The sequence below is a fragment of the Leuciscus leuciscus genome (genome assembly GCF_965113295.1).
Source record: "Leuciscus leuciscus genome assembly, chromosome: 25".
Taxonomy (NCBI): Eukaryota; Metazoa; Chordata; class Actinopteri; order Cypriniformes; family Leuciscidae; genus Leuciscus; species Leuciscus leuciscus.
Window position 1 is genome coordinate 28506987 of NC_138724.1, and position 26788 is coordinate 28533774.

At 36.7% G+C, this 26788-nt stretch overlaps 1 protein-coding gene across 12 annotated transcripts in view; it reads right to left on the reverse strand.

Moving 5' to 3' along the window:
- The window catches only part of LOC309491277 (uncharacterized protein), a 55129-nt gene that overhangs the window by 6032 nt on the left and 22309 nt on the right, over positions 1-26788 (reverse strand). For 3 of the 12 annotated variants that reach the window (XM_082160787.1, XM_082160785.1, XM_082160784.1), the window contains 3 exons: positions 20942-21588; positions 16953-16996; positions 1104-1189 (listed from right to left, as the gene is read on the reverse strand). In XM_082160787.1, the coding sequence (XP_082016913.1) occupies positions 1104-1189; positions 16953-16996; positions 20942-21385 (574 nt within the window). In that variant the 5' untranslated portion in view covers positions 21386-21588. The other 9 variants (XM_082160790.1, XM_082160788.1, XM_082160786.1 and 6 more) reach the window with 9 other exon arrangements.

The window sequence follows — 26788 nt, forward strand, 5'->3', positions numbered from 1 at the left end:
CCCAACAAAAACAGAATCAGAAATTGAAAACATAAAATATGAAAAAAAAAAAATATATATATATATATTTTTTTTTTATATATTTTTTTTAAAACTTTTTTATACATTTTTTATTGAGACCAAAAACAACAAAAAAACCCTCATAAACCTGCTTCTATTGCTAACCGATTTCCTCTTGTGCTTCCATAATGTGGTTCCCCAGCGCACCCTTTAATCAGGATGGCGGCCCCGAGGGGCCCCAGGTGCAGACGGGAGGAATCCAGACAGCTGAGTTTGCTCAGCGGATGCTAAATAGGGCAAGAGAGGCTCCGCCGGCCCCGGGTTCACAGGGCAAAGGCCTGAAGCTGCTATTTTTATATGCCAACAGCTCCTGTTACAGATGTGCGGGACTGGACGGGCTCGTGTCTGGCTGTGGGGGAGAGTCGACACCGTGACCCCTGCGCGACCCCTGCGCGACCCCTGCGTGACCTCGACGAGCCGAGAGTGCATGAGTTACAGCAGGGCACCGAGAAAAAAAGTATGTGCAAACACACAGGCAGAAGCATTCACATTCATACAGGCGTGCATCTCAACACACAGTCACACGTGGATGCGAGACTCAGAAACGCACGTGTGAATGCTATACATGCATCATCAAAAGTGACAGGAAATTATTTTATAATGTTACAAAAGATTTTTGAATGAATGCTGTTCTTTTGAACTTTCTATTCATCAAAGAATCCTGAAAAAATAAAAATGTATTATGGTAATCATATCATATTAGAGTGATTTCTGAAGGATCATGTGACACTGAAGACTGGAGTAATGATGCTGAAAATTCAGCTTTGATCACAGGAATAAATTACGGTGTAAAATAGATTCACATGGAAAACAGCTATTTTAAACTGTAATAATATTTCACAGTTTTACTGTATTTTACTGTATTTTTAATCAAATCAATGCAGCCTTAGTGAGCAGAAAATACTTTCTTTTAGAAAGATTAAAAAAAATCGTCCGACTTTTGAATGGTAGTGGATGTAAGAAATCCCCCGACCACACGAGTCTCAGCAGGAACATGCATCACATGAAAATAACGTATAAAATAATGTATATTCATATATCACCTGAATGCCTGTACCAATGCGACGTAACATCAAATCCGGTGCAGACGTGGCATTCAACTTCATCTCGGATGTTTCTCCTACAATCCCTGAGAAGAGATAAAACAGACACACATGAGTCACTCTAAGATCATTTGATGAGAAACGTTGGAGTTCATCTTGAGATCTGAGCTCAGATTGAGATGTTACTCTGATCTGGAGGATCTAGAGGAGACACATGTGAGATTACTGAGGTCCGTCTCTCAGGAGAAACACCTGAGAAGAAGGTTCAGATGTTCAGGTTTACACTTGCTCTCCATGTAAACTAAGTACGCATCTCATTACGTCAGCTTTGTAGGAGACCTTTTTGAGTTTGAAAAAATTGTATTCATTGAAAATCTTAATGCATATGCTTTTTCATTCATTCATTCATATTCACATATAAAATAATAATAATAATAACAATATTCATGTGTCCTTTTACGCATTTATTTATTTATAAAAATTATATATATATATAGAGAGAGAGAGAGAGAGAGAGAGAGAGAGAGAGAGAGAGCAATTACATATATTACTCTATCCACTTATTTTTATAAAAATGTCAGGGTATTGCATAAAAATGCTGGATTAGAAACAAATCAAATAGAAATGAAAAATTAATTAAATAAAATGTTTGTTTTTTATGTGCATTAAAAGCGTATGTTTAATATATTTTCATTACAAATATTATAAAAGTCTATCCACTTATTTTTATAAAAATATTGGGGTATTGTATAAAAATGCTATTGTATAAAAATACTGGATTAGAAACAAATCAAATATAAATGAAAAATGTATTAAATAAAATGTTTTTTCTTTTTTAAATGTGCATTAAAAGCGTATGTATATATATATTTTTTTTTATTACAAATATTATACAAGTCCACTTATTTTTATCAAAATATTGGGGTATTGCATAAAAAACTGGACTAGAAACAAATTAAATATAAATGTTAAAATTAATTAAATAAAAAACTTTTTTTTTCAAAATGTGCATTAAAAACGTAAGTAAAATTATTTTAATTTTTTTTAGATTGCATAAATTATTTTATCCAAAGTGAAATAATTCCCTCCACTTAATTTGAATAACATTTTGGGTATATTGCATAAATAAAATGCTGGATTACAAACACATAAAATAAGTAATTTTGTTTTCAAATACAATTTTCATAATACATCTTTTATTGAAACTTTGATGACAGTTTTTTCTTGGCAAGTGCATAAGCTTTGATGGAAACACATTTACCAAAATGCACATCAAACAGGTCATGTGACTTTATATCTCATCAAATGATGTGTCAGAATAATCCATTTCATCTCATTATGAGCATTTTCTTTACAAAAACGTCTCATTTTTAGCGTCAGGGTGTATCCGGTGGCTTAAACATCAAGTGGGCTTCACTAAACAGCATTAGTGATACACCTAAATAAAGAACCTCATTGCGGAGCAGATGCGGAGGATTACGACACTCCAGATCTCCACGCAAGACAATGAGACAATGAAGGTTTTTTGAGTCGGACCGCAGACTTCAAAGGGCCGAGGAATGTGGAGCAATGATCAATCAATGAAAGCCGGATCGGGTTCCCGAATACATTCACACGGACGAACAATAGCCAAAGGAATCCGGCTCGCTCTGATTTCCTCCCCGCTATCATTCAAGCAACTGTTTCCACGTCATTTGTTCATAATTTCCCCAAACGTTCACCGTGTTTGCGAGACAATGCCCAATAGAGGCTCTCGGCCAAAGCAGACCTGTGCACATTGTCCCACGAACAGCGCAGGACTCGTAGCCTGAGTTGAACTGTTTTTCAAGCGTGTTTCACCGGCCAAACTAGCCTTGTTAACGCCAGAGTTTCCTCAGTTCCCTGTAACTGATACAATGTGAAAAAGCTATTTAGTGACAGGCCAGGAAAGACTTATGGTCCATCTCTCTGAGTCAGTCTGAAGGAGAACAGCTGCATCCTGTTATTAAAGCACAGCGTTAACCTTCGCCAACAGCACCTGACAACCCAACTCACTGTGTTCTCTGTTGCAGAGGCTTTACAGTGCCGTGTACTGTACCCGACGCACACCAAAGCCCTTAAAGGGACAGTACACACTGAACTAACCTTGTTTACTCAGCCTCGTGTTGTTCAAACTTAATGCAACTTAAAGGGGTGGTTAATGCCCTTTAAGTGTGTGTGTGAAGTTTTAGCTCAAAATACCCCACAGATATTTTTATATAGCATGTTAAAATTGTCACTTTTTGAGGGTGAGCAAAAACACACCGTTTTGTGTCTGTCCCTTTAAATGCAAATGAGCCACTGCTCCCGGCACAGGGGGCGGAGCTACAACAGCTTGTGTCCTTTTGCCTCACACACACATGCACTGAAAATGTCAAAAACTTTTAGCCTTTTATGTTCAAACCGGAGTCAGACAATGATGGAGAGACTCAAGAAGAAGTGACAACATCTAGACAACATTTCTGAATGGATAGTTGATTAATTTATGTCTTCCAGTCATTGATTAGCATTTTCTGTCTTGATAATCTATAAATCGTGTTCAGGGGGCGGGGTTTATGTAACTTTTAGGGTTGGTGATGTCACTAACCCGGGAGGAATGTGGTGTAGTCTCTACCAGCCGTTTGTTGTAGTCCTTAAAAAGCAATTTCTTTAAAAGCAAATATCTCCCTTTGCTTTGAACTTTGAGCGTCGTAACTTTGCAGATGTTGTTTATGCTCAAACAGCAACATTACACACTAACTAAAGTTAGAAAAGTCAAATCATAATCAACCACCCCTTTAAATATAGCAAACTAAAGTTTATATTCATTGGAAATCTTAATGAATATGCTATTTTTTTCACAGAGAAATATCATGCAACAATAACAATGGCCTGGTGTTCCTCACTCATTTTTATTAAAATTTTGTGAGTTGTATAAAAACTAATTCTGAATGCTGGATGGAGGTAAAATAAAATAAATGAAAAAAGTAAAATTACAAATAAAATATATTTTTTAAAATAAAATGTGTATTAAAATAAAAAATGCACGCAATTTCTTTAATGTAAAATAACACATTATTTTGTTTTTAAACAGTAAAATATCAAACAACAATAGCAATAAGCTGGTGTCCATCACTCATTTTTATAAAAAAATTTGGGGTATTGCATAAATAAATAAATAAATGCTGGATGGAAGTAAAATAAAATATAAATATAAATCAAATAACAAATACATAAAATGTTCAAAATGTGCTTTACATTTTTTTTAATAAATAACTTTTATATAAAATAAATAAATGTTATCCATAGTCAAATATCAAACAACAATAACAATAGCCTGGTGTCCATCCACTCATATTTATTAAATTTTTGTGGTATTGCATGAAAAAATGCTGGATGAAAAGAATTAAATAAATCAAATCAAATATATCGTTTATTTTTTTTTATTTTTTTATACAACGTTATATAAATGTATGTAGTATTTAATGTGAAATTACATTCATTATCTTTTTTGAACAGTCAAATATCAACTATAGTCTGCTGTCCATCCACTAATTTGTATTCATATTGTGGGGTTAATCATGGGATTATAAACAAATGCAATTTAAATATATATATATATATATATTTTTAAAGAAAATATTCACAAAGTGCATTAATTTTTTTTTTTGAAATGTTTTAATTCAGTAAATGTGAATACAAACACATTTACAAAATAATGAACTAAATGCACATGAAACAGGTCATTTGATTTACCTCAACAAATAACGTGACTGAATCATTTACTTAAACCAGTTTTTTTTGTGTGTTGTTGCCCTAATTATGTTTTAATGACAATACATGATTTAGTTTTCTAATACGAGTGAGGCTGATGCAAGAAATATCGAGCACGGATTTTCCGATCATTACTAGATCCATCCACGATCAAATTGCTTGTGGTTTAGCATCTACACAACAGTGGCCAAGCATCTGCGATGTGATCTGTGATTCAGAGAGACTTCACATGATCAGAACGACTCATTAGTTCAGCCTCTGTCACCTCGTACCGCCTCGCCTGACTGAAACGCTTCTGTTGCTATGCTAATATTAGAGCGGCGTGATCATACTCAACTCTTTAACAGTAAACGTCCCTAATTAGTTACTGTGACTCTTCCAGCTGATCCGCAGTCTATGCACACATTAGCCAAGAATGCTGAAGGTTTTAACATCCCGAGAAGATTTAAAAAGCAGTCTACTATAACTCTTATGAGTATTGACACAAATACAAACTATAGCAAGTATGGTAATTTGGGGAAAATGCTAAATAAGGTTAAAAATATATAATTTTACTTATGTTTTAACAATTTTTTTTTTACTACCATTACTATTTTTTACTATTATTTTTTACTATTAATTTACAGTCATATTTTATATACTTATGTTGAAATTTTTTTTTTACTATCATTACTATTTTTTACTATTATTTTTTACTATTAATTTAGTCATATTTTATATACTTATGTTTAAAAAAAATGTTTTTACTATCATTACTATTATTTTTTACTATTAATTTACAGTCATATTTGATATACTTATGTTTAAAAAATTTTTTTTACTATCATTACTATTTTTTACTATTATTTTTTACTATTAATTTAGTCATATTTTATATACTTATGTTTTTTTAATTTTTTTTACTATCATTACTATTTTTTTTACTATTATTTTTTACTATTCATTTACAGTCATATTTTATATACTTATGTTTTAACAATTTTTTTTACTATCATTACTATTTTTTACTATTATTTTTTACTATTAATTTACAGTCATATTTTATATATTATTATAAAGTCTGTAATTTAATTAATTTTCCCTTGAAAAAGTAAAGTAAGGGATTACTCCTAATTTTTCTGTAATTTCATTGCAATTGCATTAAATACTGTATAGACTGCACAATAATTCTAGTCGAGAAACAATATGTAACAAAATGTAACGTTTAATGTTAAAATGTTATAACGTTTTTAATGTAACCTTCTCCCTTTAAATACTTTGGATAATTCATGCAATTTTATATTATTTATTTGAAAGAATGAAAATAACCGTTTCATGTCTATCCTTGTATTGTTGAAATGGGATTTAGAAAGTAATTAGTAATAAGTAATGCAATTAGTACAGTAATCTAATTACACTGTTGAAGATGTAATTAGTTGCTAGAAATTAATTACTTTAGTAATTACCCAACACTGATTATATAATAGATGTTGTATATTAATTTCTAATTGCAAATCCAGATTATACTTACAGCTGTGGAACATTGCATCTAAAAGTCCTTTACATTTATGCACACTTTCTTCCAAAGCGACTGCATCAAAGAGCAGTGTTGGGGAAAATTACTTTTAAAGTCCCCTTGTATCATTTTATCCCTTAAAACTCATCTTTGATCATCAAAATGACAAATTTAAATGTTTTTTCCGTGAATAAAACTTTCTTCGTGCCTTAAAATATCTTGAATGTAACTCGACGCCCTTGCCTCATTTAGTATACGTGGTTCTATGAATATGCAAATGAGCCCCGCCTCCACTCACTCACTCAGCTCAGAGATCCACTGGTTGACGATCACACGTTGATCTGATTGGTTACAAGGTAGTTTGTGATGTCAGAAACACCAGCGATTTCAAAGCGTGTTTTTGAGACTGTCTTTGGTTCACTGCAGTTTTAAGGAGAAAATGCTCTCATGAATTTGCACATGGTTTGTCTTAAAGCATATTAAAAACACCACATAGACGTATAAACAACATTAAAAGCTTGATTTTCACTAAAGGGGGCAATTCATTATTGCAGGTTTGAACAGCTGTCTGACATTACACCCCATTTTTATAGCATCAGAAACTAACTAAAACCAAACCTACTGGTGATGAGAACTACCAAAAATTACAGACACCATCTCTCTAAAAAAAAAAAAGTAAAGTGTAATTAGATTTTTTTAGTTTGGCTCGCGTCCCATTGGATTACATGGAGAGGGGGCGGGGTTTATGACCTGTACTGCAGCCAGCCACCAGGGGGCGATCAAACGCTTTGGCTTCACTTTTCAGGATGTGTGCGGCACACTTGGTCAATACATGTGTGTGGTTTCTTATTTGAAAAAGTAACTTAGTTGTAAATTTAAAAGTAATGAGTTACTTTAGTAGTTACTTGAAAAAAGTAATCTGATTACTTAACTCGCGTTACTTGTAATGCGTTACCAACACTGTCAATGAGTCAACTATATTCATAATATACAAGATGGTAGTTTATGGAAGTAAAATAATGGCAAATGTTTTACGCACAATGTGTTTGCTCTAACTGTTGCTCTGGTCTTCATCAACAACACGCTTGCACCCCCTGCTGGAGAGGTGGACTAACAGCAGATGGAGAGTATGCTCGGCAATCCACTGCTTTTCCTGCAGTTCCTGGATGTCAACACTGAATTTACTGTCGAATTTGAACCACTGAATTTGCAAAGCGAAATAAAATGGACCGAAAATTGCCTGTTGAATATTATAGGTTGTTATTTTTAAACAGTGTTTTGGAAGTGAAATATGAAAGGTGAATATGGATTATTGAATTTTTAATAATGAAAATGTGTTTGAAATGTTTTCAACTGAAATATTCACAGCTTAAATACCCAAACCATGTTGAATTTCAGCCCATAAAAAAAAAAAATTTGTTTCAAAAAAAGAAAAGTTTTTTCAGGCTTTTTTGTTTCAAAAACTTTGGGCATTATTTTACTCCCATAGTAGTTCGTTTACGTCAGGACTAACTAACTAACTAATATATTTCCAGCAGGGAATACATTGTTTCATACAAAACATAGTTACATTGATCCAATGATGTGTTCACCACGGTTTGTACTACAAACACTACAGCTAATCTGTGGATGTTATGAACTTTGACTAATTCTGCGGAGCCGTTTAAACAGTCCCATCAGAAAACAACCCGTTTCTCCTCACAGAAGTTTCCCTCATATACCCGAACGCATCCCGCCGTGAGAGATCCCATGCCATGCCGTGTGGCCATCTGTGCGGTGGAAATATAAGCAGACACATGTTCGTGGGAGAGCGACTCTGAGAGGTTCGTGTGCTGCGCTCCTACAGGAGGTGGCATGGAAATTCGTGTGCATTGGGTACAGTTATGCAATATGGTTCATAATTCATTTTTACACGGCAATATGGATGGTGTTTTATGCCAAAGCCAAGCAGGGGAGCAGCAGTGACTGGTACAAAGACAATCCTGGGCCCTGTTGTGTAAGACTAGCATTGCGAATAAACCAGTTTTACTCCTTTTTGCTCTAAGATTAAAGGCCTGTTCACACCAAGCATGATCATGATTAAGATATAGTTCTAAAAAAAAATCATTCTAAATCCACACCATAACTATAACAATAACGGCACAGAGAATTGAAATCGTTGGAATCGCTTTCAGAACTTTTTTTTTTTTTTTTTTTAGCTGATGAATATTAAAAACATTGACAGCCAATCAGAATCCACCAACTTTAAAGAGCTCGAGCATTTAAAGTGGCAGACGACAAAACTGCAGCGCGCTTATAATAAACAGAGTGATATCGTATACGCTAATATAGTTATCTTCATAGTTTTCGTTCTTGGTGTGAACGAGGCAAGTCAAGTGCTTTTGGGAAAATCTGCATTTTTATATCCATATATAGTCAAATATAAATCCATAACAACAATAGCCTGGTGTTTATCCACTCATTTTTTACATTTTAGGGTGGAAACATGGCTGGATGAAATATATATAAAAATATACAATCTGAAAACAACTATTTCCATTTCATTGACTGTGGAGAACAAGCCTCTACATCCGAGATTTGCACTTCTCAAAGCAAATTAGAGTGAATAGAAAGTTCATAATGTAAAGGATTCATTCACGAGCGGCATATGTGCACGTACTGTGAGGTTAAATAACAAGTTTGCACTTCATTTTACTCTAAAATACTAGGATTTAAAACAGTAAGGAGTGTTTAGCTAAATACTTAGGTAGTATTTTGGGTTTCACTTTATTTTAAGGTGTCATTGTTACAGTGTAATTATATATGTAAGTACTGTGTATTATTAATGAACTACATGTACTTACTATAGGGTTAGGGTATGATTAGGGTTTGGTTGAGGGTTAGTTGCATGTAATTATGCATAATCTCCTGTTATTACTGTAAGTACATGTAACATGTAACAAGGACACTGTAGAATAAAGTGTTACCGTATTTTGTAACTCAAATCGTCGAATTGATTCTTTTTGAACTGGTTTATTTGCATGGATCATGTGAACAAACTGATTCACTAAAATGTTTTACCACTGACTTAAAAATTAAAATCCATTTGTTTTTGCATACTATTTGTCTTAAAATGTGTCTTGCAATCTGAAAGAATTCAGGCTTGCTCGATCATTCGATTTCAGACTTTCAGAAATCAGACTTTCCAGTGCAACATTATTTTTTTTTTTAGAAAAGGATCCACATATTATTAACATCAATACTTTCACAATGTAAGTCATGGTTTTTATCATCAAACAGAGGCTTGATCCCAAAGTGACTTATATTATGCAAGCACACAAAATATGTGTAAAAATACATGTCTATAGTGTTTATAATGTTTGTAAATAAATGTTTCATTTTTTATACCGGTATTTTACATTATTTCTGAATGTAATAAATAAAATGTGACTTACTCATTGATTTGACTTATGTGTTTTTGGTAACACATTATAATAAGCATTTATTAATCTTAGTTAATGTTAATTTCTAGATTTTTAAAATCAAAAGTTAATGCACTGTGAACTAACATGAACAAACAATGAACAATTTTATTTTTATCAACGAAGGCTGTAAAAAATAGTTGACTATGTTAACTAATGCATTAACTAATGTTAACAAATGGGACTTATTGTAAAGTGTTACCGTGTTTTTTCTCTCTCTCAACAATTCAATTTTGATCTGGTGCAACAAATATTCAGGTGAATATGGTAGATATTCCCCAACATTGCTATAACTAGCTGAACTAGGTGTGATTTGAGCTGGTAAAGGTGGTGAGAGAGGTCACAGTGGTGCTGTAGATCTTGCCAATGCTGGGAAAATAAGTTTATGGCTCGGATCCACGAACAGGGCCGACGGATGCCGTGAAGGAGCTTATCTACATGCAGTCTGTTGGCAACAATTAAGCGGCCAAATAAGAAGGAATTCTGTTATTTCTTCTTCAACTTTGGACTTCATTGCCACCCATTCTTCATCTATTCAAAATCACCCATTTCAGAACAACTCAGAAATTTAGTTGCGGATCAAGTGACTTATACTCGATTTACTGGCGACTGCACTGTTAAAAAAAGAAAATAAGTAAAAAAAGTTTTAAGTTTAAAGTAAAAAAATAAAAAAATAATCATGTTTAATTTTGTGTTACTTGCCATTTCTTTGTAATTTATATTTCTGAGTGAAAATTGTATCTGACACCAAGTAAATCCAACACCAATTTTTTTTTTTTTCAGAGTGGTAAAAGCGAGTAATCATGCAACCCTGAATTCTTTCAGCTGTAAGTATTGCACACTGCAAAAAATGCTTTTCTAAAAATACTTAGTATTTTTGTCTTGTTTCCAGTCCAAATATAAAAAAAAAATCTTAAATCAAGATGCATTTACTAAAGTAGTAAAATTAGATGAGATATTATGTCTTGTTTTCCGGGCGAATTAATCAAAATGAAGTGAGTTTTTGCTTAAAACAAGCAAAATTATCTGTTTATGGGGTCAGAAAAATAATCTGGTTTCTGTTTGAATTAAGATTATTTTTCTCACCCCATGGACAGATCATTTTGCTTGTTTTCAGCAAAAACTCACTTAATTTTGATTAATTCCCCCGGAAAACAAGACATAATATCTTATGGCATTTTACTACTTTAGTAAATGCATCTTGATTTAAGAATTTTTTTGATATTTGGACTGGAAACCAGACAAAAATACTAAGTAAGAAAAGCATGTTTTTTGCAGTGTGCAATTGGAAGACAAATTTAATGCAAAAACAAATGGATTTTTTTTTCTCTCCCATTTGTTGGAAGGGTTTTGCAGTCAGTGGTAAAACATTCAGATCGAGCTCAACCAGGCACGTCTCTCCACTCAGGAGGAAGAAAAGACATTATAAAAAACGAACACGTCACTGGAAGACACCCGTGGCTTTGTCGTGACTTGTGGGCAGGAAAGTTGAGGTCTCGAACGACATGCTCAATTGAGACTGAGAGGTTGTGTTCACACTTGTAGTTCGGTTCTCAAAAAAGAAAATGATTTCTAATGACATTTAGTCCTGGTTCACTTTAGCGTTAACACCGAACCTAAAGACAAACAAAACAAAAAAGCAACATATTTTGCGCCTGAACTCATGCAGTACAGTGCAGTGAGCTGGTTGTATGTGCGTAGCCTATATATGATGGTATTTTGCCCAGCTGAGAACTTGTGAAGATCTTATAAAATGTCAGAACAGCGGCAGGAATCCCTCCATCACACACACATGATGATCTAATGCAGGGAGACGCGTTTATGACGCCTGTACCGAACTTTGTTGGGCAACGTAGATCCTATGAAGAGAAAAAACAGGTGTGCTTTTGCATTCTGTCCCTTTAAGGGTCCCATCTTTTGGTTTGTTTAAATAACTTCGGTTCATATTTCAGGGTGTGTTCACACTTGGCATGTTTGGCTGGATTAAACCGAAGCCTGGTGCGATTGCTCTGTTAGTGCGGTTCATTTGAATAAGTGTGAACGCTGCCATCCGAACCAAACAAGCGGACCGAGACGCTCAAAAGACGGGTCTCACTCCGCTTCCGAATGACCCTGGTGTGGTTACAATACAATATGAAGGCAATACGGACCAAAGACATGTAAACAAACCCAAAATGGGTGTTTGTTTGATCATTATCTTGTCTATTTTGTGCATTCAATTTTAATTTTTTTTCTATTTTTATTAGAGACTGTGAAGCACCTTGGGAAACAGCTGTTGCATTAAATGTGCTATATAAATAAACAAATGAAAAACAACTGAAATGAAATAAAAAACAGGATGTGATGTCACAAGATGCGACCCTAAAAAGTACAGAATGCTCAAGCACACCTGGTTTTTCACAAGTCGCGTTTCCATTACCCTTCAAATTGCGCAAATTAAAAATACGCCCAATGGAAACACGTCAATTTCGCAAAAACTCCCATATATCGCTCACATGAGGACTTTTTTTTTTTTTTTTGCAATTTGAAAAAGGAATATTTCGCAAATCTGCAATGGAAACAGTTTTTTTTTTTTCATAATTTACAGGTCACCTGATGTACGTAAAAGTCGATCATTCTTTAAAGATGGCGCGGTGTGTTTGGACAGAAGACGAGACCGAGTTCTTTATTAAACTCATAAAAGACAAAAGAATTATGTGAATACTGGATTCTAAACCACAAAGAAATGCCACAATTTATCAAGAGCTTGAAGCAGAAATGAGAGAGAAACTCCTCATATGAGCCGCTCACAAGTATAAGGGGCTTTCCTTGTCATTAATGCTTGGATAACACACACACATCTCCTTCCATTAACAATAATGGCTAGTGCGGAGGCTTAGAAAATATTGCAAAAGGCGTCAGAAGCGGCAGATCTGTGTGTTAGTGTTTGTGACGGAGAGATTCCTGACGCTGTTTTGACTCCTTTCTACATTTTATAAGCTCTTCACGAGTTCTCAGCTGGTCAGAATACCATCATATGTAGTTACACACACACACAACGAGCGCATTTAGCCCAGAACACACCACTGTTTTGGATGTTCGGTAAGATCAGTCGCAAAATATACGCAATAAAAGCCGACCAATCAGGGGTGTGTTTCCTGAAAGCATCGTTAGCCAACTATGGTCGCAAGTTCCGTCGTTATCAGCAGTTCATCGAGTCAGTGTTTCCCGAAACCATCGTTCCAACAAACATTCGCAAACAGCATCGCAGAGTTGTGTGTGTGTGTAACGACAGATCTCCTGTGGTTAGAAGCAGTTTCTAGTTTGCATGACATGTGGACTCAATAAATCCTTATCTTGAGCAAAATAAGCAAGCTGACATTCAGTACAACCTGTGTCTTTATTTAAGATACATACAAATGTCATTTACGTCTTTTAGTTTGTCAAGAGATTTAAAGTGTAGTTTTTGAAGAGTGCGCATGTGTGAACGAGCTCTAGTGTGTAAGAACGAGTCTATGATTGAATCTGGAAATAAAGCAAAATAACTGAGAAAAATGAGAAATAGTCCTCAGATGCATGTCTGTAATTTATAGCAAAACATCTAGCGTTAATTTGATCTCAAACAGATTCATTAAAAGTAGTTATTACTCCAACACATGCAGACATCATTAACCAACGTGGTTGAACGACCAATTTGCGACAATATGGTTTTGTGAAACAGTCGTGACTCGCTAGTTGATTTCTTCAACGATGCATCATCGCACTATAGTAGTGAAGCAGCGAGTTACGGCGTGTACGGGAAACACACCCCAGGTTGTGAATATATCCCTATGCCTTTAGGTTCGGTTTTAAAATGCCAATGTGAACGCTAAGCAGACCAGAACCAAATGTTTTTCTTTTTTGGTTCGAACCAAGCGAACCCGAACTACGAGTGTGAACTTCAGTCGAACCGCACCAGAGTTAAAGCTGCAGTCGGCAAGATTTTTTTGATCATATTCACTGAAACCGACAGAACAACATATAAATCAGCCGGTTTTAGAAAAAACCCGTGCCTCTACCTCCACCTGGAGCCTGTTATTTGTTTTGCAACAATCCACCGCTCCCGGTTCTTCTGGTCCAATCAGTGCAGGGCTGTGTGAGATCTGACTGCCAATCACAGGTCGCGCACACGCCTCAGATCCCCCCTCCCCCCTCGCGCACGTTACAATATCACATCATAGACTGTAAAAAAATATGGACGACGCCCCTTCGCTCTCTTCCATTCGTGAGAAGTGAAGCCGCCAGTGTCCCGATATGGCGCTGACATCTTGGGGCTTGAGTCTGCGCAGTAGCGATTAGTAAAGCCGTGAAATCAAGGCCCCGCCCCCCTCACTCTCGGTGTGAAATAATTAATTATAGAAATTTAGATATTAAATTTAAAGCTCCAATCTCCTCAAGTCCTCCGAAGATCCTGAAAAAAAGTCTGTTGGTGCTTCAGTGACTACTTCGCTCAGAGAACCTGTCAATCACAGCTTTCAATCATGATGTCACACCACCGTTTTTATAGCATCAAATAACGAACTAAAAACAAACTTATTTTAAAAACAAACACTTGAATTTACATCAGTGTGATAAAAACTACAGTCAATGACAGAAACCACTTTTGGAAAAAAGATATTTGAAGTGTAGTTTACTTGGTCTCAAGTCCCGTTGAATAACGCGGGGAGGTTATGACCTATACTAGGATCAGTCACCGGGGGGGGCGATCGAGACGTTTTGGCTTCACTTTTCAGAGCTTGTGCGGCACGCTTGTATCCCATACACACGCCTGAAGTTCGCAGGTGTGATGGATTGTATGAAGCGTGATGGCAGAGAGAAAATCTACTAACAAGCTATCTTGCTATCTATGGGTAGATTAGCCTACCTCCGAGTCCATGGTGTTGATCGATGCTGAGAGACGGAAAATCTGGTGCACACACACTGACGAGCGCGAACTCGATGGGAGGGTGCTCGCTGGTAGCGGGGGAGGGGCGTGAGAGTTGTAAACATTCAACATTTCAGCTAAGTCCCCTCAATCTGCCAGACTTGCCGACTGCAGCTTTAATCTGGAAGTGGTTCGAGATCCCCTGAAAACATGGCTCTCGTCCGCGGGGTTCGTTTTAATCCAACCAAAACCTCCTAAATCTGTTAAATACGTCCAACAGCGGCTGCGCTGGAAGACGTCTTACTCTGTCGGACTCAACAAGTTCTCCGTTTACTCACACATTTAGTGATGCTGTTAAAAGCCCTATTCAGACTGGACTAGTTTTCATGGAGGACGTTAGAGAAGTTCATGTTTCACAGGCATACTTTCTGATTTAAATCCTGTCCGAATCCATGTCCGTGTTTTCCTAAAGCCCCATTCGGAAGGCAATAGAGATGCGCTATAGTTAAAATGGTTTTCTGTCTTGTATTTTCATCTCAAAATGATTTGAAATAAGAGGAAATAAGTGAATACAGCCTCTTACTTACACGAGGTAAACATAAAGCTGCTTGGTGTATATTTTTACTGTATATTACTGGCATAGTTACAGCCCATTTCAAATGTTTACTTTTCTTCTCTTTCTCCTTTGAGTCGGTGATATGAAATAATACTGTTCTTCCAGCATTTCAGTAATAAAAAGTCTAGGCTAGATCTTTAAAATGCATCCAGTGGTCAAAAAGGATTTAAACAGTGAATCTCTTCTTCTCAGAGATGTGGATTCAGACAGAGATTAAATCACAGCATGTGATTGGTGTTTGTCAAAAACAGTAGGTCATTCGGCCGGGGATTTTTACACAGGTGTTGGGAGAAAAACACTGACTTTATGGATTCACGCAATAAAATCAGCAACAAGCCCCTGCAAATGTTGAATATATACTATACGACCCCATTAGAAACAAGTACCATCCGAACAGGGCTTTATACTAACGCTTCTCCTCGAGTGTTTTTTGACCTGTTTGCTCACAAATCTTCCAAAACACGATATACAATCTATTTAATCATTTTATTTTTTCGTTTGAATGTATTTTAGTCCAGTGCCTGTATATAAGATTAGTATTGATCGAGTTCAGAGGCTGTCATATGTGGATCAACTGTTTAAATATGAAAAATAACTTTTATATTGATTCAATGGATTGATTGCATTTAAAAAAAAAAAAAAAAAAGTGTCATGAATTTATTGCATTTTGCGGAAAAAATAATCCGTTTTTATAATAAATCTTTGAAAATCAAAATCTGGATTTGAATTTTTTATGTTATTATAACCTAAATATGCTATGTGAAAGTTTTAAACAGAAAATTGTGGTTTTCATCTTGCCACTTTCTTGGCGAAGAAAACACATTTTTACTCAAATGAATCAAAGTGGATTTATCGCGTCTTCAAATAGAGCCATTGTTTTTAGGCCATTTTAATGCTCACTTACGTGGGTTTATTACAAACAACCAATTCTATAAACTCGTGTCACTTTCAATAGGGTTTTAAAGCTAAATTAGAGTTGCATCGATAAGTAAATCATTCAAAGACCAGCACTTTCTGTCACACACACTCTCATCTCTGTGATGATCATGCCGATGTCGTAATTATCATCGAGATATGTTATGTATTTCTATCGATGCCTAAATGAATCCGCAGTGGTCAGGTGGTGCGAGCAAGAGCTCTGAGAATATTCAAGATGTTATTACAAGCTCTACCAGGACGTGAACGCTTTCTACAATTGAATTACGTGAACGCACTATAAACACAGATGACAGTGATAAGAATTGTAACTCAAACATTGTTTAGAAAACTAGTCCCGTCCGAATAGTGATGATTTAACTCTATTACAGTGAATTTCTGACATGTGCTTTGTGATTATTGTGATCTCGGGCCGGGTTCAGCAGTGTCAGGGCCGGACTCTAGAGGGCGCCACTGTCAGGTGCAAAAGACCTTCAAAGCCCATTATATTCATCTCACGCTCCGAGAAACGGTAATATATATTAAGTAATTAATTAAATAATCAATGCATTTCAGTGTAACACCGACTGAAGTTAAAAGGAGAGACCATCCAGTGAGGTGACTACATGTGGGCTAGTTGTTAAATGCGCAGGCATTTATTGTATAAATTAAAGATTTTATTATTATTCACAATAATATCCGTACTGACCTGTGCAGCACTGCATCTCGATTGGTCCATTTCAAGCTTCCCCTCTGCCTATGGAAAAACACATAAAAAAATTATAATTATAATTTTGCAAAATGACTTAAATTCATTTGTTTGCTTAAAAAAGTACAGTTTATACATATAATATTTCAGTTACTGCTGTATTCGTGATATTTCACTTTACTTTATCCACGTGAGATGCATTTTAAAGCACAACATCTATTTTTTAATAATTAAATCACGCTGCTCGTACATTTTTTTTATGTGTTTAATGAACCATAGCCATCAATATGCTTAATTGATCACTCCAGCAGAGACTTATTTAGTGAATTATTGATCAAAGATCAACAAAAGGTGAAGTAATTAGTGATTATTAAATTTGCTGATCATGAAAAAAAATAGATCATGCTTCAAATCGATGTGAATCAAGAGATAAAATGCGAATGTGTCATTCAAAGAGACGTCCTGCGCATTTTCAATCGAGCAATTCTGCAAATTAAACCGGCATAACGTTAGTTGGAAAAATGCCAAACGATTTCTGATGCGTTTGAATGCTCTGAATTTATGAACAACTAAACATGAGCTTGTACAAATATAAATATATAAGTTGCCATAACATAAAACAAGAAATACAGTATAATCGTATTGTATAATCCAATGAATTCACATGCAAACTTTTAATATGAATGATGATTTCCCCCCAAAAATATGATTTTATATATTTTATATAACAAGTTATGTGTGTTTTTTGACATGCTTTATTACGTGAGTGTTTTAAGAAAGAAAATGTATTTTTAAACATAAATTCAAATATTATTGTGACCTTTAAAGCCAATGATACTTATTTTATATACTTTTTCACGACTCTAACTTCAGAAAACATCTCCAGTTTTGCATATGAGCTTGATAAACATGTAAACGACGGGTCTGTATTAGTCTATATTAATATTAAGTTATGCACATGCACACTCTTGTACTCTTTCTTTTGTCTCACTTTTCCTCAAAACATTTGGTGCATATTGCAAAAACACGGAAAGATGCGTAAATCTATTTTGCCGATGACAACTTTATAAAAAGCAATAAATCTGTCAGCAAACACAAATGATCCTGATGTTTGTGGGGAAAAGTTCGGACTTTGGAGAAATTATGATGCAATATAATTCAAAATAGCGTATAAACATATTTAAAATAGCGTATTATATATATATTTGCAGTATATTTAAAGTTACACTGTTAATGTCCCGAACACATTACATGCAAAACAGCAGAAACAAAGACAAATACGAATGTAATAGGATTAAAAATACTTAAACGGATTAAACCAAAAATAAACTGAGATAGAATAAATGTGCAGTGTATCATAAAAACCGTGAAATATTAAATTCTGGTTATTTTGGGACTAAACTGGCTTCAATACACAATCTAATAGACAATAATACACTCCTACACTTAAAGGTTTACGTATGTTATAATATCTGCAATTCTGATCTTTGTTCGTTTGCAAGTTTAGTTGGAGATTGAATATTTTTTAAATTATCATTTAAAAAAAGGTGAGTACACACACATGCGCAAGAACACACACATCTATTTTAGCATAAAATTATACATTTTATATTGATTATAATTCAAATAGACGAACTCTAAACCTTAAACGAAACTTTAGCATTTTTAGATGTAAAAAAACAAAAAAACATATTTTATTTAATCTATGGATCTCTTTTATCCAAATGAAAAAGTAAGTAAAAGTGTGTGTAAACACTGATGTAAGCTAGTATTTCTGTGTTCAACAATGTGCACAAAATAAATGCAAACAGATTTAAAAAGTGTTAAAATGATAAAAATGAAATAATCACGACTGCGTAAAAAGGCGTGTTTGTGTACGTGTGTGTGTTTTTAGTAAATAAACTCGCTTAGTAGAAGACGAGTGTCTTAAAATGTAGTGTGTTTAATCTCGTCAGTCATTTCTTTATCCATATTGACTAGAAGTATCGATAGAGCTCGTTTCACACACTGCATCAAAATGGTGGACTTGAACTTCACACACACACACACACACACACACACACACACACACACACACACACACACACTGAAACCCAAACTACTGAGGAATGAGACCCCCTCATTGCAGACACCATGTGTGTGTGTGTGTGTGTGTGTGTGTGTGTGTGTGTGTGTGTGTGTGTGTGTGGGTGTATGTGTATGTGTGTGTGTGTGCCCATGAGGGAGGCAAATCGAGTTTGAAAATATTTAGAAATATCCCAAAATTAAATTTAAAGTTGTGTGCTAAATTCTTTCCATAATAAATCTGTATTTTTGAAGCACTTCTGTCTGTGTGCGCCTGAGGGTGAGCAATCGAGATGCAAATGTTTAGAACTTTCCCAAAATTCCATTTAAAGTTGATATGCTAAGTTTTTACTCTAATAAATATGTATTTTTGAAGTACTTCTAACCGTGTGTGTGTGTGTGTGTGTGTGTGTGTGTGTGTGTGTGTGTGTGTGTGTGTGTGCTCTTGGCGCTAACACACATTTCACAATTAAAAATGTTTGAAGTCCCTGTTCTAGATCTGGCAGTTCTCAAGTCGCAAAGTCAGCAAATTCAACGACAGGTAAAGTCACACACACACACACACACACACACACACACACACACACACACACACACACACACACACACACACACACACACCACACACACCACACACACACACACACACACACACACACACACACACACACACACACACACACACACACACACACACACACACACACACACACACACACACACACACACACACACACACACACACACACACACACACACACACACACACACACAAAATCCGGGAATCCAATTGAATAATTCCACACCCACAACGAAAGTTATATCAGGAGTATTTGGCTGGAAGGCATAAATCTACATCACATGCATCACAGCAAAACATCACATTTCTTGTCCTAAAAACTGTCTGATAATTATTAATAAAAAAAACAAAAAAACAAGCCTTTATAGAAAATACAGTCCGGAATTCTTACAATATTAAATAAATATGGGTCACGATTCCTAATTTATTGTCAACTTATTTAGGGAATATATTTATCAAATTAACTGTCTTATTAATTATTTTAATTAATTGATAAAAACTCTTATGCATATATATGTATGAATTATATTTAAGATTTAGGGATGCCATTTTGTCTTTAAAACGTAAAAATTATAAATAAAAAAAAATCAAATCTCCTGAGCAACTCTAGATATGAAATGAATCATAAATGTGTTATAGCATAACAATCAGGATTATTATATCATATTAAATGCATTATGCAAATAAAATTACCTTAATAGAGCGAACCACATCTGCATTTCGTAAGTTTAAATATTTGTGGTTAAAAAAAGCACCTAAAAACAAATCACTGTATATAATGGCAATTAAAAATAAACATATAAAAAATATTGCATGCACTAAATAAAAATCACAGTTGATCAAAGGCCCACCGCTGTGATTCAACAGAGGCCAGAGATACAAAGAGTGAAGCCAGGCCTCTTCTACCCATTATCATTTAGAAATTAAAAAACAACATTTTGACCCAAATATAAATATGAAACAAAAACCTCTTTCGCTGTGTTGTATTTAATAAAACAAGAAAAGTTGAGCAAACACAGTACAGCATCATCTCAACATGGTTGAAAAGTATCAGCATTAGTATACTTGTAAATTGCAGTGCATCCGAACGAGGTCAGATGTAATCTGAAATACATCCCGGATAGATTTACATGCGTTTACATGCGTTTATGAATAATATCGCGTGATCCTTAATAAATCTGCACATGCACAAACATTTGTGTCATTAGACTCAGACCCGAATCCGTGCGTTTTAATCCTTCAGAAATGCATGTTTTTAGCAATCTGTGCATCGGAGAAGAAAGAAAAAAAAAGCATGCACACACACACACACACACACACACACACACACACTGCTGTGACTTACACACATCTGCGAGGACGTCAGCGTCCGGAGGCAGTGCTTTTCCTCAGGCCTCTTTTTCTTCGGATGTTTTTCTGCAGAGAGAAAAGGGCTGCTATTCCTCGAGCCGTCCCGTTCCGCTTTCCCGGTCTGGAATTCCCGTGTTCCCCTCGACAGGCTCTGGTTGGGATCGTCTGGGCCTCTGGAACAATAGGAGGCCTCCGGGGCGTCTGGGAGGCGTGTGTGAACCCCGTCTGCGGACCGGAGCGCGTCTCGCTGAATGCTGCGTGTTAGCAAACACACAATTAGCGTGTCTGTCGCATGCAAATGGTCCACATGCGATCGGCTCTCGGAGGCCCGAGGAGTGTTGAATAAACCCCCCCCCCCCCCCACACCTCCTCTTTCACGATCCGCTTTTTCTGCGTCTTCCCCTCCCCTTCGCAACCATCCTTCACTTTTTTCTGCCATAGTTGCATGGCGTTTTCCTTACACTCCCAACGTGTAGATCACCGATTTTTCAGACACCTTTTTGAGAGGCAACTGGCACCTGTCCCATCATCGGAAAACCAGAATTCCTCGGAAACGGATCGGGAACGGATCGGGTCAGTGAGGTTTTCGGCACCCCGAAGGGCCTGGCGTGGGCTTCGGGTCGAGGTGGATTCGCCCGCTCGCTGAAATCGGGAAAAGAAACGTGTCAAAATACGACTCTGTGAAAGCAAACCTGGCTAAAAAAATCTTCAATCAGGTGCATGGAAAAGCTCAGGAACGTGTTGGAAAAAAGCGGGAGCGTTTTAGCAGGTTTGTGGAGGAGCCTCTGTCGCGCTTTAGTCAGGAGGCCCTCGTGGCAAAAAAAAAGCTTTCTTTTCTTTTTTTTCCCCCCTCTTGCATGCTCTAAAATCTCCTTTCCAGTGGGTCTCCACCTTGCGTGCGGCACGAAGACAGCGGAGCTCGAGGAACCCGTACGGGAAGCCAGAGAACGGGGGAGAGGGAAAGAGATATGAAACTGGAGACGTACAGGGGTGAAACTCCTCATCAGACGTCCCACATGGCCTTGCACTTCAGAGAGAGAGAGAGAGAGAGAGCGAGCGAGAGAGAGAGAGACAAATAAAGAGAGAGAGAAGTGGGAGGGCGGAAAAGCAGCAAGTCCAGAGCAGGAGAAAGACGGAGAGAGGGAGAGAGAGAGAGAGAGAGAGGGAGTGTGACATAGATACTCCTCCCCCAGCGCGCAGACTCAGTGTGTTTTCCCACACACACACACACACATACACACACACATGGATAATCCCAGCAGAAAGAAAGAAAGAATGAAAGAAAGAGTAGAAATGCAGCAGAAGAACACCGTAAAACTGTCTGAAACTTTTGACTTCCACACCGTTTCTGAACATAAAAACCAGCTGGCCAGATCTCCCACAAACACTCATTCGGTTGCTTTAAAGGTTTGCTGTAATAGTGCACTTTAACATGAAACTCAAGCGTCGTACACTTAAGCATAGATCTCTGAATAATCTTCTAAAACCGGCACCGGTCCGCATGCGTGTCCGAACGCAGAGCTCCCATTTTGAATTCTGGACGTTGCAACGTTGTTTTTATTGAATAACAGCGTAAACTCTGGTGTATTCCTCAAATAAAGCTTCATATGACTTCAGACGACTTGGAATATAGTGCACGAGTCGTATGGACGACTGTTGTGGAAGCATATGGTGAGTAAATAATGAAAGATTTTAGATTTTTGTGTGAACTATTCCTGTAACCAGCAAGTCTTTTCGACTTTGAGGATAATAAACTCTCACAAAAACAATGGACACACATTGTCATTTCCACCGCATCTCAAACGGCCATTCATTCTGTGGTGGAAATGACATTTAAGACAATTTTGGACAATCTTAATTTCATAACTAGCATCGTAAATACACATAAATAATATTTTCACACTTTGCATGATTAAAGAAATGACTGGAAATGATGCACAGTACAAATATTCTGCGAACAAATTATATTTATCTTGAGGTTTTCATTGACATTGGAAGTATACTAGCCTTTATCAGGGACAAAATATGAAAATCACACCACAATGAATAACAGATGGCTGTGATTGATGTAAAAAATAATCATCATTTTCACATTGAAACGGGCAATGCTCATTTCACTTTTTGTTTAGATAATCATAGTTATAAAAATGCATTTTCATAGTTTTGGATGTTTGGCACTTTAACAAAAAAAAAAAAACTAAACAAAAAAAGGATGTTAGATAATAAAAAAATCAGCCACTGGTTCACACAAGTGCCAGTACTTGAAGAAACACCCACATTCAACCAATCAGAATCTCCGCTCTGGATTTAGACAACAACTCTGACCTTCCAGCCAATGAGAAAGCGGGAAAACGAACAGACTCCGCCCCTTATAACACTGCTCTCCTCATGTGCCCTCTCTCTCTCTCCCTTCTCCTCGTTCATCCCTCCTTCATCCCTCCATCTGCCCCGTTTGCTGAAATCCCTCCCTTGCGGTGGCCGAGCGAGGCTGGGAAAGAAAACTGCACAAACACCCACCGTTAGAGAAGTGTCGCTCTCGTTCCCCTTCATTTCTTCCCAGTGTCTGAAATAGTGGCAGGCGCTATTGTAATAAATTAAAAGGAGACGGACAGAGCAAAAAAAACTTTCTGTTTGCTCTTGTACTCGCGCCCGAAACCCTCGAGGGTCGGACTCGCTGTGCAAACTTTTTTTCCCTCTCTCTCTCTCTCTCTCTCTCGCTCTCCCTTCGCTCTTCCTCTTTGGCGGCTCGACTAATGAGAGTGCAGAAAGAGAGAAAGCCTGCGAACTGCGAAAATCTCTTGTGGACTTACTCAACACTTGTCTCTGCAGTTTCTCTGGGGACTGAGGGAAGATTGTGCCACTTCAGAAGGTGGGGCTTCTTTCTTAACCAGCGTGTTTCTGTGTCTGAACGTGCGAATGCTGCGCTCGGACTGATCTAACATGGCCGACGCATTCCCTTCGGCGCTGGCTCACGTCTGTCCTCGCACGCTAACACACCATCCAGGCCGACGCAGAGTTAATGCGTCCGTGTAAAAAAAAAAAAAAACTGTTGGCCGGTTTTACGCCGTTAAGTTTGGGACCCCGTCGTTTTCCTCCCACGTCACATCTCGCCACGGCTTCTGACCAATCGGTGGCCTCGTTTCTAGGAGGCAGATAAAAACCTGCACGCTTAGATTTCATTTCTAACTTCAGAGATACCAGATTGCATCCGTAAAGACCGAGCAATGGCTTTTTCTTTTGTTATATAGCAGGTAAACTCTCTGTTTAGTAGCTTTTTCTTTTTTCTTTTTTTTTGCACGGTTTAAGCATTAACTTACAGGTTACTGGCCAACTTCAACACCGCCTTTATGTCTGAACACGGCCCTGTTAGCACGACGCAGTGACACAACAGAGTGCATCACACCTAATCTCAAATGTGCATTCATTCACAATCATTGCAATGCAATGCTATAGCGAAGGAAAGAGAAAATGTGTGAAAGAAGCTACATGCTAAACACACTCGGATTCCTGATTACACAGTGAATAATGAATAAATGCCGTGCAACCGGAACACGAGGAGTGTTGAAAACCTAATGCTAACGTTGACACGGTGCTGCGCTAACGCTCGCACTAACACACGTCACCTCTCTGAGGCCACGGACAGCACAAAATGGCGGCTGCCTCCATCTCGTAGACGGCGAGCGTCTCGTATCTGATGCTTTCTTGATCATTTCTGTGAGAAACACACGCAAACAGGAAACAATAAAGATTGCATTGTGAAAAACACGTTTTGCTTAATCGTGTGTATTGTTTTTTAAACGAGTGTAACAGTAAGTGATGCACGTTTTCTTCTTTACACATAAAAAAATAAAAATGCATGGATGAAACAAATATTTCATTTAATTTTTGCATTAAAATGTAAATTAAAGTGCATCAAAATCACCAATTAAATGCATTTCTCGCCTTAAAATGAACGGCTTGTTTAATGCATTTGATGCAATGGAATGTGATGCAGTTTTCTTTCTCTATAAAGGGAAGTTATATTTGGACAGTTCTCCCATGGATCCTTGTCCTTGCAAAATCATCAGATGCAACTGACTTTAACTGGACATTGAAAATGAAATAATATGCCAACTAGCACAAATGTTTTGCTGCACATTTTAGTCAGAACTGCATTCTTTGATATCGTGGCGTCAGGCCGCGTTCGCATGGGTAAGTAACCTGGACGACACACACACACACACACACACACACACACACACACACACACACACACACACACACACACACACAAGTGTTTGTCGCAACAGGAAATGCTGGACAAATGAAAGCCAGCAAGAAAACAGCCGACAGCAGGAGCTTTGAGAGCCGAGAACTGAGATTCTCTTTCATGTCCGGAAACATAAATACTATTGAGTTTCCATGAAATTATTCTTAAAAATAGCAGCATTGTTTGTTTCTACTTTCAAAATTAAACTTCGAAGGCAAAATCAGCGTCTGTTCAAACATGCAAATTGGACACAGTTAAAATATGCAACATTAAGACTGTGCATCAAATCCACACAATCTCACAGATAAACCCTTTTCCCGACTTCACACAAAAAAAGGCCGTTTGAGGTGGTCTGACCTCTGACCTCCACGCGTGCCTAAAGGACTGCTCCATTGACTCCCCACTGGGTCAGACAAAAAGGTCACGACCCCCGGGTCAAAAGCGTTACTCAAGGGGCTGTTCAAGCTAAATTGAGAGGGTGCGACATTTGTTTGCTTTGACAGGGTAAAGATTACGCTCACGTTAAGTGTTGCCGACATGCGGGTCAGCCCCTTGGGAATGACCTGTGGGACCTCAGACAGCTCCTCTTATTAACTGCTGCTGACCTTTGACCTCCGGCAGCATCCGAGCGACACCGGGTTCTCGCGCGCGCACCTGATCTGAGACAGGAATCAATCACGCGCAGGTTAGCGTTCCTCATAGTGGCATAAGCTTTGAAATTCTCTTTAACAACCTCATGACGATAATATTACATGCAAAATGCTCTGTGTCAATCAAATACATTATAAAGGAAAGCGATACAATACTTCAGAGAATTTTTTTTAATTTTAATTCGGTTTCTCATAATCTAAAACACTAGAGTGGTATTTGAAGGAACGTTTGGGAAATACTTTATAATGCATTATAAATGAATTTTAAATGCATTAATTATGCATCTCATGAATAAAATTAAACCACAGTTATAAAACACCTTTAGAAAGTATAATACGTTAAAATGCATGACAAACAATACATTTCAGATGTAATAAGGAATCGGCAAATATTAACTTTGGTTACAATTATTTATACGACGTACATTATTAGCACCTTTATAATGCATTATACATGAAGGCTTTAAGTAAAGTGTTGCCAAAGTTTGTAGTGCCGAATTAATAATTAATTTGATCAATTATGTAATATAAATTATTACTCTAACCATTTTTACTGTAGATTTGATGCAATATTTATTGTATTAAGTGTGTTAAAAAACTTCAGTAGCATTATCAGTTATATAAAAGATTACATTGTGATTGTTCCCCTTTAAAATGTGTGGCAACACCTTAAATATGAAATATATTTATGCATAATTATTATGCATGTATGCCTAAAACAAAATATTGTAAGGGGAAAATATACAGCATCGTTGTGAAAACAAGTGTGTGTGTGTGTGTGTGTGTGTGTGTGAGAGAGTGTGTGTGACAAGAACAAGACAAAAAAGCAATAAAATATCCATGTTTTTTCCCATGAAAACACTGATATTTAACTAAAAAATTATAAAAAATAATTTTTCGATTAACTCTGTCTCTATCAATATATATAAAAATCAGACATTAA